Below are 17,348 nucleotides of genomic sequence, written 5' to 3'. Positions count from 1 at the left end.
ATGGGGCCTTAAGCAGAATTGATTTGGGGGCCCCTCTGAATTTGTATAATTATTATTAACATAATATATATAATTTTTTAATTAAAGATCCTGTAAAGCAAATTCCATGATTTGCTTCTCAGTACATTATATACGTGTGAAATTAGTTCCTGGAAGCATGTGCAAAGCGTGAAAACGTTGTCGCACTGAAATGTGGAGTTAGACCGTAGAACAGTTTCTCTTCCGTTTTCAGATCAGGTTTTAATGGGCGGAGCCAAAAAATTACCGATCTACGTCACTTTGACCGATCTACGTCAGATCACTGAATGGCTGCTCCTTCTGTACTGTTATTGTAGCCTACATCAGCTAGCTAGCTAGCTTCAGGATGTCTCCCTCCACCCGCAACTGCATCTTCCCTGGATGCAAGAACTTCAGCTGCGCTGCAACGCCATTTAATTTCCCTATTGATGAGGAAAGGAAAAATAGGTGGATTGATTTTGTGAAGAGCCACGCTGATGCAAAGCTTTGGATAAACTCCAACAGCCGCCTCTGCAGTGACCATTTCACGGCGGATAGTTTTAACATGGACCAGAGACAGACAGGGTTCACGGACACACGGCTTCTCTTGCAGCGCGGAACCGTACCGAGCATCGCCCTCCCGGCCGTTCCTCCTCCGGTCGCACCTGGACCATCCACCGCCGCCAACAGTTCATCACTCAGTTCTGTGTGCTTGTTATAATTATACTAGATAACTATGAGTTAGTGCAAACCGCTAACTTGATATTAGGCTACTCGGTGTAGAATCATGGTATTTTGGTGAAATGGTAGCTAATGTGCTAGAAGTAGTTGGAGAGCTCACTGTCTGCTGTCTCTGGTGTCCATTTTTACTCCTGTGTTACAGCTCAGAGGAACAAGCTTCATTTATATGCATCTGTATGTTTCACTTATTGAACAAATACATTCTAATTCTATTCAGTTTTGTTCGGCTTGATGTAGCGTCCATTATCTGGGTCGTAGGTACTTTAGAGAGGCGGCGCCTTCCAGCGAGGGGGCAGAGCTTCGGCTCCTTCGGGCAACACGCCTTTAGGATTTTCTCACGATTTCAAAGCCTAATTTAAAATACTTGTCGTTGTTTTTTTTTTCATTTGAATTTGGATGGGTAGTTAATAACACATTTTTCTGTGGTGTGGTAAACTTAAAACTCGTTTTCAATCGCACTTTACAGGATCTTTAAGATGTAATTTCAAGTGCTCTTGGGGGCCCGCTTAGTTCGCTTATGCCTTGGGCCGGCTCTGCCTTTTACCATACTTGCATTAGACTAAAAAAATAAAGCCAAATAACCATAGGCTTACATTATTCATGTTTATATGTACCAACGACAATATGGGGGAAATATGGTTTGCCAGAGAAACGTAATGTGAGGTGAATAAGACAAAAACATTTCATTTCGCACTGTCATCAACGCAAGGCAGGGTGTGGCTGCAGACATTTTGCAGTGACGTACGGTTCAACGTGTTTCTGACAATCTGCTCCATCTTTAGTTTTCTAAGCTTGGAGTTGAATGGGTGTCGCAGTTCCGTTGTCAACTTCATATTTTAATAGAATTACATAGGACGAAACAGCAACCATGGCACATGGATTAAAAGAAAGATTTGATACGTTTTTGCACGAAAAGAATCTTCTGACAGATACCTTGGCAAAGATCGAGGTAAAAACCGGAGTAAACAGGTCGTATATCGCAATTGGTAAGAATGTGTTTGTCCATTGGAAAAACTAAGAATGCACAAGGGTCCTTTTTTTATTGAGAATGCTGACGGAATGGTGTTAAAAGCCAGTTTCGGCCAGTGGTACAGAATGTTTGATCTCAATTAAAAAGTTTAAGTCTATACATGTATTTAATTGGATCTGTCTGAATAAATGTGATTCGATGTGATTGTGATCTGTGACTCTATTTTGATTTGAAAACATTAATCTATAGGTTTCTTATTTGCAGTTATCATTGCCATCATCGCACTTTATCTGGTTATTGGCTATGGAGCCTCCCTATTGTGCAATCTTATTGGATTCGTCTATCCAGCTTACATATCGTGAGTAGGTCTATATTCTTGTGAAGCTATCATGTTGTCGGGGCCTAGCGTATAATTTTTTTTTTCTAAATCCAATATCGGAGCAATCAACAAAGACGTACGTCATCCCAACCCACCGCTACCCTCCATCATCCAGTAGCCTATAGTTATTTATTGCAATTACTTATTTGTAACATTGTAGCCTAGATATTAACCAATTTTATTACACATTTCTAAGCAGTTTTGGTATGCACTGTCAGATTTGTATAGGGCTACATTTAATGTTATATTGTAAAACGAATGAAAAGGTTAGGTAAAAGGTTGTTTATGTAACTATAGTGTAAGCTAGTCGTGCTTGCGAGTCAGAGGTCTTTGGATCAAGTAGGCTACCAGTGAGGGGGAAGATCGGGAAGACTGACGAGCCGCGAGACACGTCAGTCAACCTAGTAGTCTCATATTCTGCACTACATTATGCAGAATATGAGAAAGTCACTCATGTCACAGCATGTTACCATGGCGATAAATACTGACAAATGGAGCATTTGACTGGTTAATCATGTGATCCTGTTATGAGTCATGGCCTTGCGTGTGGAGTGTTCTAGCTTCACTGCCCAAGTTAAAACAGTGTCACATATAGAGGATATCAAATTACCCTCTCTAATTTCTCGAAGTGTCTACCGGACACAACACATGACACATTACAGCTCTGCAGATAAGAGTGCTTATATATTGTCTTGGAACTTGTATGAATGGATGTTTCAACTTGAAACTACTCTTGCAGTGTCTGTTAAAAGAAAGTAAGCACAGATAAGAAAATGCTGAGATAGACCATAGTCAACCCATGCCTAACCACAAAACTTTAAGTGACTTACTATAATTGGAATTGTGGAGAAGTGAAATATTTAAATAATCAGTAGAATTGTAGCCAACAGAAGACATTTCTGTTATGACTTAATTCATCAAATTAGTTCAGTTTTGGACTAGTTTAGTCATGGACTTCTAGTGCTACTGTAGTTAAAAAATTGACTTTTTTAGGACAAGAATAGAATCTTCTTATTACTGTTATTTTACCTTCAAAACATTGGCACTTTGCACCAAATTACCACAGATTTTTTTTGCTTGGTTGGTCATGGAATGTGGAAATTCTTTGTAACATAACTGTAGTAGTTTAATAGTGAAATACATGCGTGTGTGTTTTGCTTGTGTTTCAAACTGAGGTTGATATGTGACACCCTTATAAAGCATGTCGTTTTCTGTGTAATTGTGACAGACTCTTTTATATTTCAGGATCAAAGCCATCGAGAGTGCAACCAAAGAGGACGACACAAAATGGCTGACTTACTGGGTGGTGTATGGAGTCTTCAGTGTGTCCGAGTTTTTTGCTGACATCTTCCTGTCCTGGTTCCCCTTCTATTATATTGGAAAGGTAATGCAGGTGTTGAAAAAACTTGCAAAGTATCGCTGTCGATTATTTGATGAGTTAGCTTGGCCATACTCGTAAAATGTACTATCTGTGTCTAAAGATGAGGTCAGCATGAGTAATTTGTAGAGGAAAGTACCTGTTGCTGTCTATAAAGCTACTTTTACCACCCTTTACATAACATTCTGCTTAAGAATTATAATACTAATAATGCTTAATTTGTAGACAGCCACTGAAGAAAATATATAAATAAATAATCATGTTCCAGTACTTAGTAGTAGAAGCATACATACTTTATGTATAGAAGCATACATAAAGCAATCACAGCATTACAGAGTTCCTAGAATATATCAGTCACCTTGTTTCATATCTTGTGTTGGCATATCAGCGTCTCCTTAATCAGCCACATTAAATAATTAAATGGAGCTCTCACAGAGTCTTTTATGCTTAACTGCATTTCTGGAAAGGCAGGGTTGTTTTACTGGTTTTTGGTTCCCTTGCCTAGAGCGCTTTCCTGGTTTGGTGTATGGCCCCCACTCCCTCCAATGGGTCCATTCAGATCTACACACGGATCATACGCCCTGTCTTCCTCAAGAATGAGGCCAAGATTGACAACGTGGTGAAGGACCTCAAGGACAAGGCATCAGAGGCAGCTGATAAGTTCAAAGATGAAGGTAAGACCAACTGTCAGCATATGTTTTGACGAGTCTCAGAAACCTAACTGTATACAAATGTTTTTGAGTCTCTTTGAATTACATACAAACATAACCTTTTTTTGGGGGGAAAAGCAATCTTCACACAATATATTCTGCATTCTGTCAGATAGAGAAAGGAAGAAGCTGATCTTGTTCTTTGCTTAACCTTAAAAGGTATCAATAAATATGCTGTATCTTCTCTCACAAACGTTTGCATAATGTTGGAGCTATTACTCCAAGTATGTAAGATACAGAATATACCAGGAAGGTTTTGATACGTACATACAGTATGTCCTGTCAATTAATCCCGTCAAATCGGGATAAGAAGTGGTCTACCAACAAAACAGTTAAAATTAATTTAAATTCATGGTTAGGTTGGCCTGTAGCATCTAAGTGTTATATTTTTGCCTTACAGCAAAGAAAGCTACAGCAAACATCATTTTTGAGGAGAAAAAGAGCTCCTAGATTCAACCGAAGGATAAAAGTTATCTTTCAACAGCACCATCTCTGAAGTGGACTGTGAAACAACCGAATAAATGTTGCCTTTGAATTTTTGTTATTTTATAAATTATATCAGAACGGTAGTATATTGATCTTGCACACTTTGTCTGTAAAAACTTAAATCAATGGTAATGTTATTCTCAAGTGAACTAAGCCATTTCCCTGAGACAACTGAAAAGCCTTTAACTTCAAGTACCTTTAATCTAATCAAAGCCTGCAATGTGTTCCCTCCCTGCAATGCTTTATGTAACCAAATAAAGAAATGTGCTGTTATCTTGTCATTGTTCATGTCCATCCTTGGTAGGATGTAGCGCAAAGGCATTGTGAAAATTTGGTGACATTCTTTCTGTAGTTCCTTTAAAGGCAGGGTTGGTACATTTTGCGAACCTAGCAATTTTAACTTGAGTTGGAAAGGATTCAAACCAAAATATCCTATCCCCTCCTCCCGTCATCCTATCCCCTCCTCCTCCATGGTTACTGCTGGGAGACAGCCTGTCCAGTTGTTTTGTTCGGTCTGAATGTCGCCCAATCATTAATTTCGGTCTGAACTAAATGATTGGTCGTGTTTATTACAGTCCTGCAATGCCCACAGATAACGGATTTATTTAATTTCACTGGTAAACCTTTTGAGTTATTGGTTGCTATTTGGATGTGAAGTTAATTTCAGCAAATATGACATAAGGTCATCTCAACAACATTACCTACCCTGCCTTTAAGGTGTGAGCTGATAGCTATATTATAAACACATATTTTTGCCTCAGATTGGGCCAAGCCCCCTCCCCTAGCTCCCCGACTTGTTCCGGCGATATTATTCTATCAGCTCCAGTCAAAATTACAATGTCGTATTATAAGGCCATTGTAGGTTAAAAAAAGATCTGACTTTATTCTCACAATTATGTGACTTTATAATCTCAGAGAATATCCCCCCCAAATTCTTGCAAATTTACGATTTTTACACAGAATATTAGCCCCCTCCCCTGGCTCCGTAATGATACTTTTTTAAATTCCTCAAATCAATGCAAAAAAAGAAAGAAAATTGCTTGTGTGCTCACTAACTAGTATTGTCCCTATCAAAGCTGAAATCAAACCTACACCCTTGTCCACAATATATCACTGTAACCATGACACAATACATACATTCTTATATGAATGTATGTATTGTGGCCCTTGTGATAATTGTAGACACATAAGCTTTTTGAGTTTAATGTAGCTTTAAATGTCCCCCCCCAAAAGATTTTTCATAATAAAGTACCCTTCCCCCTCTGGCCCACCAGTAATTTGTAATGGCCCACATTACTACAAATTGCTGGAGCCTGGCCTGCCTCTAATGGCCCTATAGGCTAATATGTTGTTGTACAAAATATCTAAAACTATCTCCCCCAGTTTTTTGTTCTGCTCTCAAACCTGGCTCAAACTACTAGCTTTTCAATAAGAATTTGGTTGGTTTTTGCTGAGTTTGAAACTAATCCAAAATGGTTAAACTATCACCCCATTTGTGCTCAAATAAAATATCCAGACAATTTTTAGACACTGCAAGCTTATATTAATTTAACTTATCAACTGTTATATCCATTTCATCTCGCCTATCCAAAGAAAATGTAAATTAGGTTTTGTAGATTGAACATAAATATACAAGCCACATTTCTACACTTCCAACAGCGCCTACCAATGGGCATGTGAGCATCAGAACTGGACCATGGAGAAATGGAAGGTGGCCATGTCTGATGAATCACATTTTCTTTTACATCACATGGATAATTTGGTGCGTGTCGCTTACTTGGGGAACACATTTAGATATAAGTCCATCTAATGGCAATTCAGTATGCACAAGCCACTTTATCTCAGTTTCCGACTGCACTATGTTGACCATTCAGGCTGCTCATTATTCTTATTTTTATATATATATTTTATTTTATATTTAAATTGTTGTATTCTTAGATTGTTTAGTTCTTAGAAATAGTTAAACTTTTGTACTTTTACCTAATTTAAGATCTGTATATGTTTAGTGTTTTGCACCTCCCTTCCACAGTAAATTCTGTGTTTGTATAACATACATGGCGAATAAACCGAATTCTGATTCTGACATGGCAAGCTGGCGGAGGCAGTGATGGCAATGTTTTGCTGGGAAACTTTTGGCCCTGCCATTCATGTGGATGTTACTTTGACATGTACCACCTACTTAAGCTTTGTTGCAGACCATGTACACCCTTTTCATGCAAACTGTCATCCCTGATGGCATGGGCATCTTTCAGCAAGCTAATGTACCCTTCCACAAAGAAAAAATGGTTCAGGAATGGTATGAGGAACACGAGTTCAAGGTTTCCAAATTCCCCAATCCAATCAAGCTTCTGTGGGATGTGCTGGACAAACAAGTCCAATCCATGGAGTCTCCACCTCACAATTTACAGGACTTAAAGGATCTGCTGCTAACGTCTTGGTGCCAGATACCACAGCACACGTTCAGAGGTCTAGTGGAGTCCATATCTCGACGGGTCAGGGATGTTTTGATGGTAAAAGGGGAACCTACACAATAGTCAGGTGGTCATAATGTTATGGCTGATCGGTGTATATATAAAGGTATGCAGCCATAATAAAAACTTGCAGATAGAAGGACGTTGTGCATTCTGGGACATCAGTTACTTCATTGTTAAAGCGTAAGGCCACATTTACAATTACCTTGGAAAGTTCTATTCAACATTTGAGCTTTTCCTTGAAAGCAAACCTACCTAAAAATGTAGACCAGTTACAAGTGAGTACAGTGATTGAGTTTAATGACTTTATAAACAACTATATAAAACAATTCTTAAAAATCCATGCATTTTCAGTGTAAATTCATTTTGAAATATAGAGGAAATCTATGTACAACAGTGTGAACTGTAACAGCATCATCACTCACTTGGGCTGTTTGCTAGACATACACTTGGCTGCATAGAAGATTTGACATTATTGCCTACATAGAAACAAGAATAATAATAAAAAAAGATTTCTGTAAAAGACTTGTTTATTAGACATCTATCAGGCGGCTCTATTGTATAGACCTTTCTCATGTCTACTTCATGATGTAGTAATGTGAGTGTTTTGTGACATCCCCCACTCCGCCAAAATTAAGAAAGAGACAGAAATCAAAGTACTACAAGTCCTGCTAGAGGAATAGACAAATGGAATTATTTCCCCCCCAAGTATACCAAAAGTTACATTCTGAATAGCATTTGTTAAGATACTGTTGTATGAAAACAAATTCATTTATACCACTGACAAAACAAAGCCTGAGTTGATGGGGAAAGGTAGATTCACAATATAGCAAACCCAACAAAGCCTGAGAAGAAAAAGCCCATTCATTTACTATTTTACAATAATTTACAGTAGTAATATGTGAAAACGATACATTTTCAGTTGCTCTCAAAAATGTCCAGGTTATTTTACAGCTGGGACAGAAATTAAATAATTCAAGCATGATGCAAAAAAAGAAAATCTGTAGAAGAAAAGAAACATGGCCATGAAGATGGCCATGGGAAACACTGTAAACGAGGTACTTTGGAAGGTGAGCCCAAGACCTTCAGACTGCTTTAGACAAGACCCTTTTATAATGTCCACTCTTAATACATGATCACGAGACAAAATACTAACATGTTACTTTTCTTCTTGATTTAACACTTAAATATGTTTGAGGACCTCAGTAAGCTTGTGAGAGCGATGGAGAGACAACAGTCAATAGCTGGATCCAGTGTCATGGGTCGGTTAGTGAAAATGCAGGGCAGCACTCAAGGTCATTCTGGGTCCAATTCAGTAAAAAAAAAAAAAAAAGAAGATTTTTATAAAAATAATCAAAACCTATGCTGCTCCACCTATGGTACAATGCAGCTTTTAACTCTTAAATACAAAAATATGTCATTTGTATGCACCCCCTCCTCACCAATAGTTCCTGGGATATGTGGTGCACCTTTGGGGAGTGGAGACCACAGTCGCACTGAGAAATCAGATGAACAGTGCGTAGTACAGCTTTTATAGTTTTATCCAGTCCCCCATAAGGCATTTCCTGTGTTCATTGTGAGTCTATGGCTGATACCCTTGCCTCAGGTCTAGGCTAGACTAGTCTTAACCAGGCCAGTCCATGTTAGGCCAGACTAGGGTAGCCCAGCCTCCCGTTATGTCTTGCGGCTGCTCCAGATCTGCTCCGGCGTGCTCTTGTGGTCGGACGAGTACTCGAAGGGTGACCGGTGGCCCATGGGTGACCGTGAGTCGTAAGGGGAGCGCTGGTCTCTGGGTGAACGGGGCCCACTGGCCGACGCCCGGTGTTCCGACTGCCAGTCTGAGTGGTAGCGGTAGGAGTCCCGTGACGACGACTTGTGGTAGTCTGAGCCCGAACGGTGGTCAGAATGGGAGCGGTGGTCCGAGTGAGAACGCTCTTTGCTGTCCATCCGGTGCTCTCTGCTGGAGCGGTGCTCGTCCATCTTCCTGTGCTTGCTGTCACTGTAGTATCTGTGGGGGATTGGGAGGAACACAGTCAGAACACTGGGGATAAGACTGTTCATAACACTGATCCATTAAGATTTTTTGGATGTATAATCCAAAGAGTGAACTTGCATCTCTTGATGCTAGTTTGTAACCTTAGATGATATGTCATCATTCCGTACCGTCCAACAGTAATTAGGAACAATCTGGTTCACAGCTGAATTTGTATAAAAGATAGGGCTGTCAAGCGTTCAAAATATTTAATCGCGATTAATCACATTTTCATATAGTTAATCTCGATTAATCGCAAATTTATTCAATTTATTTAATATGTTCAAATTTTACACCAATAAAAGATTTATTTGTTGAATAACATTAAAATGGTGTACTTAACTTCAAATAACTGGAGGATAACAAGAGGAAATTGTGAGTTTTATTCATTCACACATAGGCTGCACAATATTGAACATACACATTGTTATATATTTAGTAAATGTAGGAAATGTAATCTCAAATTTAACATTGTCAAGTGTTGTCTGCCGTATATTACCGAAGCTACCGCTGTTGCTGCCGCCGCCGCTAACGCCGCTAACGCCGCCGCCGCTAACGCCGCCACCGCTAACGCCGCCGCCGCTAACGCCGCCGCCGCTAACGCCGCCGCCGCTAGCTGTGTGCTTTTTTTGCATGTGTTATTTTACGCTGGAAGTAGGCCTACTCCGGTGATAACTAAAGCCTGACAATCAGTACACACAGCCTTTGACGGCAACTTTTTAAAATGGAACTTGCTATCTAAAAGCCCTCTCTCCATCATTCAGCTACCGTCGGCAGTCAAAGTCATGTGACGACAGGTGATTCCCAGGGTCAAAAAGAAACCTGTGTTAAGGGCCCAATTTCTTTTTAAAATCGAGTTAAAGTGAGATTGCGTTAACACGTTATTATCGCGCTAACTTCGACAGCCCTAATAAAAGGACATTAAAATGCTATGCGTTAGTAGTTTCAGCTTGAAAGAGGCAGCTGACGATCCAGCTCCAGGTATCTTATGATGAGGATGGGTCACAGACTAGGTAGTACCTGACAACTTTATTGTATATTTAAGGAGTGTGCATATTATGTTGGATTTGGTTCAAATATGCAAATGTTACAAAAAAACGAATTGACCCCAGTGTTTCCCATACATTGATTTATTTGTGGCAGCCGACCACAATAAAAAAATAATATATATAATTGTAGATTTGCGCGCAGCCCATTGATTTTAAGCCCCTTCTTGCCCTGCTCGTATTCTCTCTCACTACAATGGACCTGTCTGTAAATATGCCCGTCTCCGTGCACGCTCTGAATCTACCGTATGTTTTGGAAAATAAGCCGCATTTTCTATAAACCACACCAGAATGGGAGCTTTGGGTTGGTAAATCGGACTATAAACCGCACTGGAATATATGCCGCACTTGATATGGGAACAATGATACCAAGCAATGCACGAGTATAGGCAGTACAGCATGCCGTTGTGCAACACACTTCGAAAACGAAAGTGCGTAATGTATGTTTTCTATTGCCCGGGAATTAACTAATATTTACCTATAGACGTGTGAGTTGTAAATATTTCCGACGGTCCCCAAGGCATACGTTATTTTTCCGAAACGGTAGTTAGCTAGCTTTAGTTAGCTTCGGGGCTAAGTTAGCTGGCATAATACTCTTAGCAATGCTACTACCATGCTGCGCGAGGGCTCTTTAACAGACATTTTGAGCCCTTTATGCACCCTTTTCATTTAGGTGGTGGGCCGAGCCCGCGTATCTGCTTTAGTTTTTTAAATGACCTGTCCCCGTCGATGGAGGAGCTGGATTTTTGATATTATCGTAGTCGTTTTTTTCTTAAAACATCCAATTCTTGCACATTGTTTTTGTAGCTTAGTTCAAAGTAATCTTCTCAACTACCTAAACTCTCCAACAACCCAGAACTCGTGTATCATCTTGTTAGCTAACGTCACTGTGTCCAATCCCGACCGCCGTAAACTCCTATTGTCCGAACGGGATTTGGACACTCAGTTTCCGGTCTTTTTGCCAGCATTTTCTTTTGCGATCACCAGCAAAAGTGTAAGTAGTATTATTTTAGGCATACCAAACAATCTACGTGTCAAATGTCATGAACATATATGGACGTTTACATGTCTAAATAATATAGGAAAGTTACTTTGGCCGAAAGACCACTCGGCGACACTCGGGCGACGATCTTTACTCTGACAAGTGTGTCTGTGTTGTCATTGTACTGCTACTATGTGGGTTAGCATATGAGTGTATTTCAACGCTAGCTTAACACTACTTTGTCTAGCCAATGAAAATACACGATCATCGACTACAGATCACGACGTGATCTGTAGTCGAGGGGAGGAAGGGATGGGGGCTAGCAAACTTTGAGAAGAGTTCAACAAAACATCCAGCAGGTGGTGGTATACAGTCAAATTGAGATTTTGAAGCGTGATATCTTATTGTGGAGGACATAACTTCGTCCCCGGATATGTTGACAGCATTGATGGTCAGTTTGGTGACCCTGGATCAAGTTAACCTTTTAAGGAGTGAGTTCTAAATATTACCGACGCTTCCACCAGAGTGAGTTATTTTTCCAAAACGGAAGCTAGCTAGTTTTAGTTAGCTTCCGTTACCTAGCAACCTAGCATAATACTCGTATCAATGCTACTACTTGCTAGTGTTACTTGTTAGCCTCCTAATTGTAAATTTTGAAGCCATACTATAGCGTTTGTCATATAGTTTTTGTGTATCGGAAAATAGTCGTTTGGAATGTTCAGAATCACACGTGTGACGGTACTCTGTGGGGCCCGCTTTCGAACGATCACATATGTGTGACGCTACTCCTTAACGGGTTAATATCCCCGTAAAAACAGCAGCGCTGAGTGTTTACTACGAGGATAGAAGTGCGGTCGGGTTTGGACAAGGGTAGCGCACGGCTAATTTACCGGCACCAGCGTCTTTATACCGGCTCTAGTAAAGGCTAAGCTAACTCTAAAATTTTTAACAATATTTAGCTCGAAAGGTAAGAAGGTAAAAAGCTTAACGTGAAATCAGTAAATCAGCTGAAAACGTGAGACGATTATTTTTATCAATATTTGAAGTGGCATTTTATCAGAATGTTCAGCACGTGCTAAAAAACGGTTGGGATTGGACACAGTGACGTAAATCGAATGGTTTGTGACAGGATCAGTTGAGGTTGAAAAACAACTTAAGTGACCATGCGTCAAGTAGCTAGCCTAGTAAGTCTAGGCACCACAATGGTAGATCGGTTGAGCTTTAATTAAATACTTGCATTCCGTGTCACTGTCTGTCTTCAATTTACCTTATTTTCTTCATTTTTTTTTATCAGAGGCGGTGATTAAAACTGTTGGGCACTCACTGACACTGGAGATTTAGCTGGCTGTGCTCAGGATAGCCAAAAAACACAAATAAATATGAGAACATTATTGAGACGTTTTTATACAACGAATACCATAATATGTAGTAGGCTATGTTGAAAGTGTTTATGTAGTCTTGGCTCTTCCTCTTGTTGTGTTTAGTGGAGACTTAAAATCGACTCTGGCTGACCCTGAATGGGGTAGCCCTTGCAAGTGATCCCCCAAAACCCTGTAAAACGTAATACAAAACATCCGAGTTGGACTGTGTTTTTAAACATCTGATGCTATAATGTGTTCCAGGTAAGCTGTCTTGTGTCTACCTCTTGTTGAGTGTACTGTAGACTGAGCTGACTAGAGATATACTGAGCTGGCTGGTGAAGGGACCCTGAACTGACTGGAGATAGTAGACTAGAGCTGGCTGAAGATGGGAGACTGAGCTGTGTCAACATAATCAAACGAGCGATAGGTCTCGGTCTGCTCTAAAAGTTATTTCCCGACCTTAACCTTCGTCATTGTCTTTCTTGCTCTGTCCTTAAACATCTACAGATTATGTTTTTTAATCTCTTCACTATAGCCTTTATTGTACAAACTCTACAAAGGCATTGTCTCTCCTCTCTTCAGCCTCAAAAAGGTCACAGACAACAGCGTCTGAAGCTAGTTTTCATGATGTTATGTGACTTTCTCCCTCCAATGTCTGGTCAAATGGGTTGATTATACATTTGATTGTTGACATGATGATGCGGTGCATCTATGCACTGCATCTTTGTTTAGGGAGAATCCAGTCAGTCCAACTTTACTTTTGGAGTCACTTTTGGCTGTTTGCGCTATGACTTGATCACAGGCAGTGTTTGCAAAACCATACTCCTGTTGTCTCAGAGAAACAAAATGTGTGTCCTCTAGACTGTTCATCTCCAGCCAGTAAGAAGGCAGCTTGCATAGTTTACCTTATCGTATGAAAAAAAAAAAAAAACACGACTAGAGGGGCATGGTATTCCACATCAGATTATAGGTCTTCTTTGTCCTGCCCGTGCTTTTAATAAGCATGCAATGTATGTCAACTCGTTTTCAAATAAAATGTGGTGCACAGATTGTAACAGCAACATTTATTTTGCAGTAGGTTATAACACTGACCCCACTGTACATCTTGCCATACAGAATTTCATACACACCCTTCTGTTTGGAAAACCTTCTCCAGAGCTGCATTTTCACTCCTCTTACGTGCTTTAGCTATATTTGTTGTGTTGGTTAAGTTATTGTAGAACCCTTGTGCAATCCAACATTACCTAACATATGGTTTTGAGGTGCTGAATTTAAATTGAATCTTTCCACTGCTTTTTCTGCAAAAATGCTTTCCTTGCTGTCAAAATGTTGCAATTGCAATGGACTTTGAACAAACTCGGACCAACTAGCTTCAGTAAATGGGTAGATTAAATCTTTTGGTTTGCTACCTACATTCATACAGCTGATTGCAACTACTTGTGGCCTTGAATACACTGCTAGCAATATAATTAATTGTGCACATGCGTGTATTATGCTAATGAGGTTAGTTTTCCAACTTGCCAAGTGTGCAGAGATGTCACTATGTATTGATAAGTGTTACTGATGTGTAGGGTTGCAAAGGGGCGTAATGTTTCCGGTAAATTTCCGGAAAGTTTCCACGGGAATTTGGGCTCGGGAATTTGGGGAATAAAAAAAAAAAAAAAAAAAAAAAAAACGTGCCATAGTTTTTTTTTGCAAAAGCATATAACAGGGAACTTCAATGTAGTTTTCGAACAAGACTATGCACGCCTAGCTCAGCTGGACCCTGAATGCAGTTGGTTGGGAACATTGTCTGCCAGAAACAAACCTAAACGTAAAATGTTCTGTTGTTTTTGAACGTCTTTGTCATCAGTGTTGCGTCTGAACATTTCAGCCCTATGCCTGGCAAGTGTGAGAGCGCCGAATTGCATAGAGGCCAAGAGCGGTATTGCAGACTAGTTCAGTTCATTGCAAACTTGCCCAACACTGTTTGTCATTACCTAGCATATTGATTACTTGGTAAACTGAAGCCATGTTCATTTTAATACCACGTTTATTTGTATACAGTAGACTAACTTTTTACAGCAGTGAGAGTAGGATGTATGTATGTCCACACAAAAGTTGTATTATAAATGTTTGCATGCATTTCTGCTTATGACAAGCTAAATACAGTTAAATTACCCCAACATTTTCAGTTTATTCCTGTTAATTCCCGTGGAAAGTTTCCAACTTTGAATATTCCCGTAATTTTGCAACCCTACTGATGTGTAGGGGTGGAACGGTACACTGAAGTCATGGTTCGGTTCATACATCACGGTTCGGTACAAGTTCGGTACAACGGAGGGAAAAGGAAAACATACCAGGTTCCTCTACGAGTGAATACGGCGCAGATGACATGTAAATTCCGATTGCGTCAGTAATTTTTTGGGCCCTATTTGTAGCTAATGGCTGGCAGGGCTCCAGACTAACTTGTTGCCTTGGTTGCACTGGTGCGCCTAACTTTTTTATTTAGGTGCACCAGCACAAAATTTAGGTGCACCCAAATTTTTCCTTGCGTCGCCACAATTTCAAGGTCACCTTTTTATCACGCTCCATATACATTCATATATATTATGTAAATGATCTTAAACAAGAATAAGGAGTAGGTAAATATATTTTTTATTTGAAGCACAATCATACTGTATATATATATATATATAAAAAAAAAATCTTTTAAGTGCTTCACTGAGCTACCAAACTAAAACATTTTAAGCAAAATAAAACATTTCAAAATAGAAAGTGCTACTGTTTAAAAGTGCTTCCCTGAACTGAGACCTAACATTTTATGGCTTAAAGTCTTATAGCGGGTCCCACCTTGCTGTCCCATGCCCTTCAGATGGCCAACACCTGTAATTTGGCCTTCTTGCCCTATGGCCTTGGCTAAATCATCTTGCCACACTCTCCCTAGCATCAAAATCCTAGCTCCATGGGTTAGCTCCATGACCCAGCTTCGTAACTCAGGGGTCCGCAATTCATTTTTACAAGGGGCCACATGAGAAACCTGAAATGTGTTGGAGGGCCTCATCAATTTGCTCACTATTCATTTTCTCCCATTGTAAAAAGCAGTAAAGTATATATTTTGATTAGCTGCTACTGGTTATCAGAAGAATAAGGATATTCTGTAAATATTTATATAAATATTTTAGATTTTGGTGTAGGTCAAATAGGAAAGATTATAGAAGTAATAAACAGTATAAACAACAACAACAGTGTTTCATTTTATTTGTAACCAGTTAATCTTCACAAACACTGAAAAGTTGTTTTGCAGTATGTTAAAGATGTGGAATTGATCAACTTTATACAAAAAGCAATACGTTTTTTCAGTTCATTTTGTTCTGTGAGAGAAATCCAGTGGGCTTGAACAAGTGCATCGAAATCTGTCTGAATGTCTGAGGTGGATATGCGAAGGACAGCTGACAGGTAATGATCAGGGTCTGCAGTTCAACTAGAAAACCATCAGCCCGCGCCCACTGAATCAGTCAAGTTCTTATTATGTCCGCGGTAGTTTTTTTTCTTCACAGCTTTCACTTTGACCTCAGTAAACAGATACTTAGAAGTCCATGTCTTGTTAAAAGTTAATCAGTGGCAAAGTTTTTCATTTTCGAGGGCTAACCAACAGCTAACTCTCCTGTCGGTGAGGTTGCGCAAGTGCACATATGTAAATCGCCTGATCACTGTAGTCTTTCAGGACTACATATTTACTACCGCTCAACACATTTATTTATTTTAAATTTTTGATTTACCTCACGCGGGCCGGATTGAGACAGCCTGTGGCCGGTTATGGCCCGCGGGCCATACAATGCCCAGGTCTGCTAAACTGACTCTCTGGTGCTCAGGTCGTAATTTCAATCACACAGCACGAAGCTACAGGAATATCTGGACCACAGCCAATCAGAGGCAAAGACCCGCCCCATCTCTGTCTCTGATTGGTTTAGACCACGATATGATCCAACCATGAGTGTCAGTTCCGTCTTAGGATAACAAACGCTTCGTTTGTGGAGAGACAGCGGATGCGAGGAGGTTAGGTGCACCGGTGCGACCTAGGAAAAAATTTAGTCGCACCCGTACACATTTTGGTCGCATAGTGCGACCAAATTGGTCGCACTCTAGAGCCCTGGCTGGTTAAGCACTGTAGGGAGGAGAAGTTGAACAGTTTTTTTTTTTGTCTCGTTCCAGTGATTGGCACACCTGGGTGATGGCGTCGGACATTTGTAGTCATTTAGCACACGCCAGATGCGCTATATGCGTTAGCATGTTAGATGTATTTCCACTCACATACCCCACAACCAGTGACGTGCGGTGATGTCAGTAAGAGGCTAAGCACTTGAATGGGAAAATGTGTCCAAACTTTTGACTGGTACTGTAGGCTACATGTTGAAGAATACAGGATGAAGTGCGCAATTGAGTTTTTTGCTTGTCGTCCGCAGTGAACGGACAGTAAAAGCACTGCTTATCCGCGCTCTGGGAGGAATGTTGCGGTGCAAAACGTTTATTCTACCATTTTTTTTATTTGATTATGCGTAACTGCTATATTCGTCATTGTGACGTCTAAACAATTGGAATAACACACATATTGCATATATAAATCACAAGAATAAACAGTAAAAATACAAATACAAGTTTATTTAATAAACTTGTATTTGTAAATGTTTGTGTAAATGATTTAATAAAAATGTTTACGCTTGAATTTTGGCAGGGTAGGCAGTGCCTACCTTGCCTACCCAGACTGCACGTCACTGCCTACAACTGCTGAACAACGCCGACACACAGTGCTTGT

General features: G+C 40.0%; 2 protein-coding genes across 4 annotated transcripts in view; one reads left to right on the top strand and one right to left on the bottom strand.

Annotated features, from left to right (window-relative positions):
* The first annotated feature begins 1,494 nt into the window (after positions 1-1,494).
* Positions 1,495-4,934, top strand: reep5 (receptor accessory protein 5). Its single transcript, XM_062484444.1, has 5 exons — positions 1,495-1,724; positions 1,973-2,066; positions 3,333-3,471; positions 3,971-4,139; positions 4,576-4,934. Exons 1-5 carry the CDS (start codon positions 1,607-1,609, stop codon positions 4,623-4,625), a joined length of 570 nt encoding a protein of 189 aa, XP_062340428.1. The 5' UTR covers positions 1,495-1,606; the 3' UTR covers positions 4,626-4,934.
* A 2,481-nt stretch (positions 4,935-7,415) lies between these two features.
* chd1 (chromodomain helicase DNA binding protein 1) overlaps positions 7,416-17,348 on the bottom strand; it is a 48,958-nt gene continuing 39,025 nt past the window's right edge. For all 3 annotated transcript variants that reach the window (XM_062483850.1, XM_062483849.1, XM_062483852.1), the window contains exon 37: positions 7,416-9,140. In XM_062483850.1, coding sequence (XP_062339834.1) covers positions 8,807-9,140 — 334 coding nt within the window. In that variant the 3' untranslated portion in view covers positions 7,416-8,806. The remainder of the gene's footprint in view (positions 9,141-17,348) is intronic.

This window comes from Osmerus eperlanus, chromosome 18 (assembly GCF_963692335.1).
Source record: "Osmerus eperlanus chromosome 18, fOsmEpe2.1, whole genome shotgun sequence".
Lineage (NCBI taxonomy): Eukaryota > Metazoa > Chordata > Actinopteri > Osmeriformes > Osmeridae > Osmerus > Osmerus eperlanus.
This window is presented reverse-complemented; position numbering and strand designations above follow the sequence as displayed.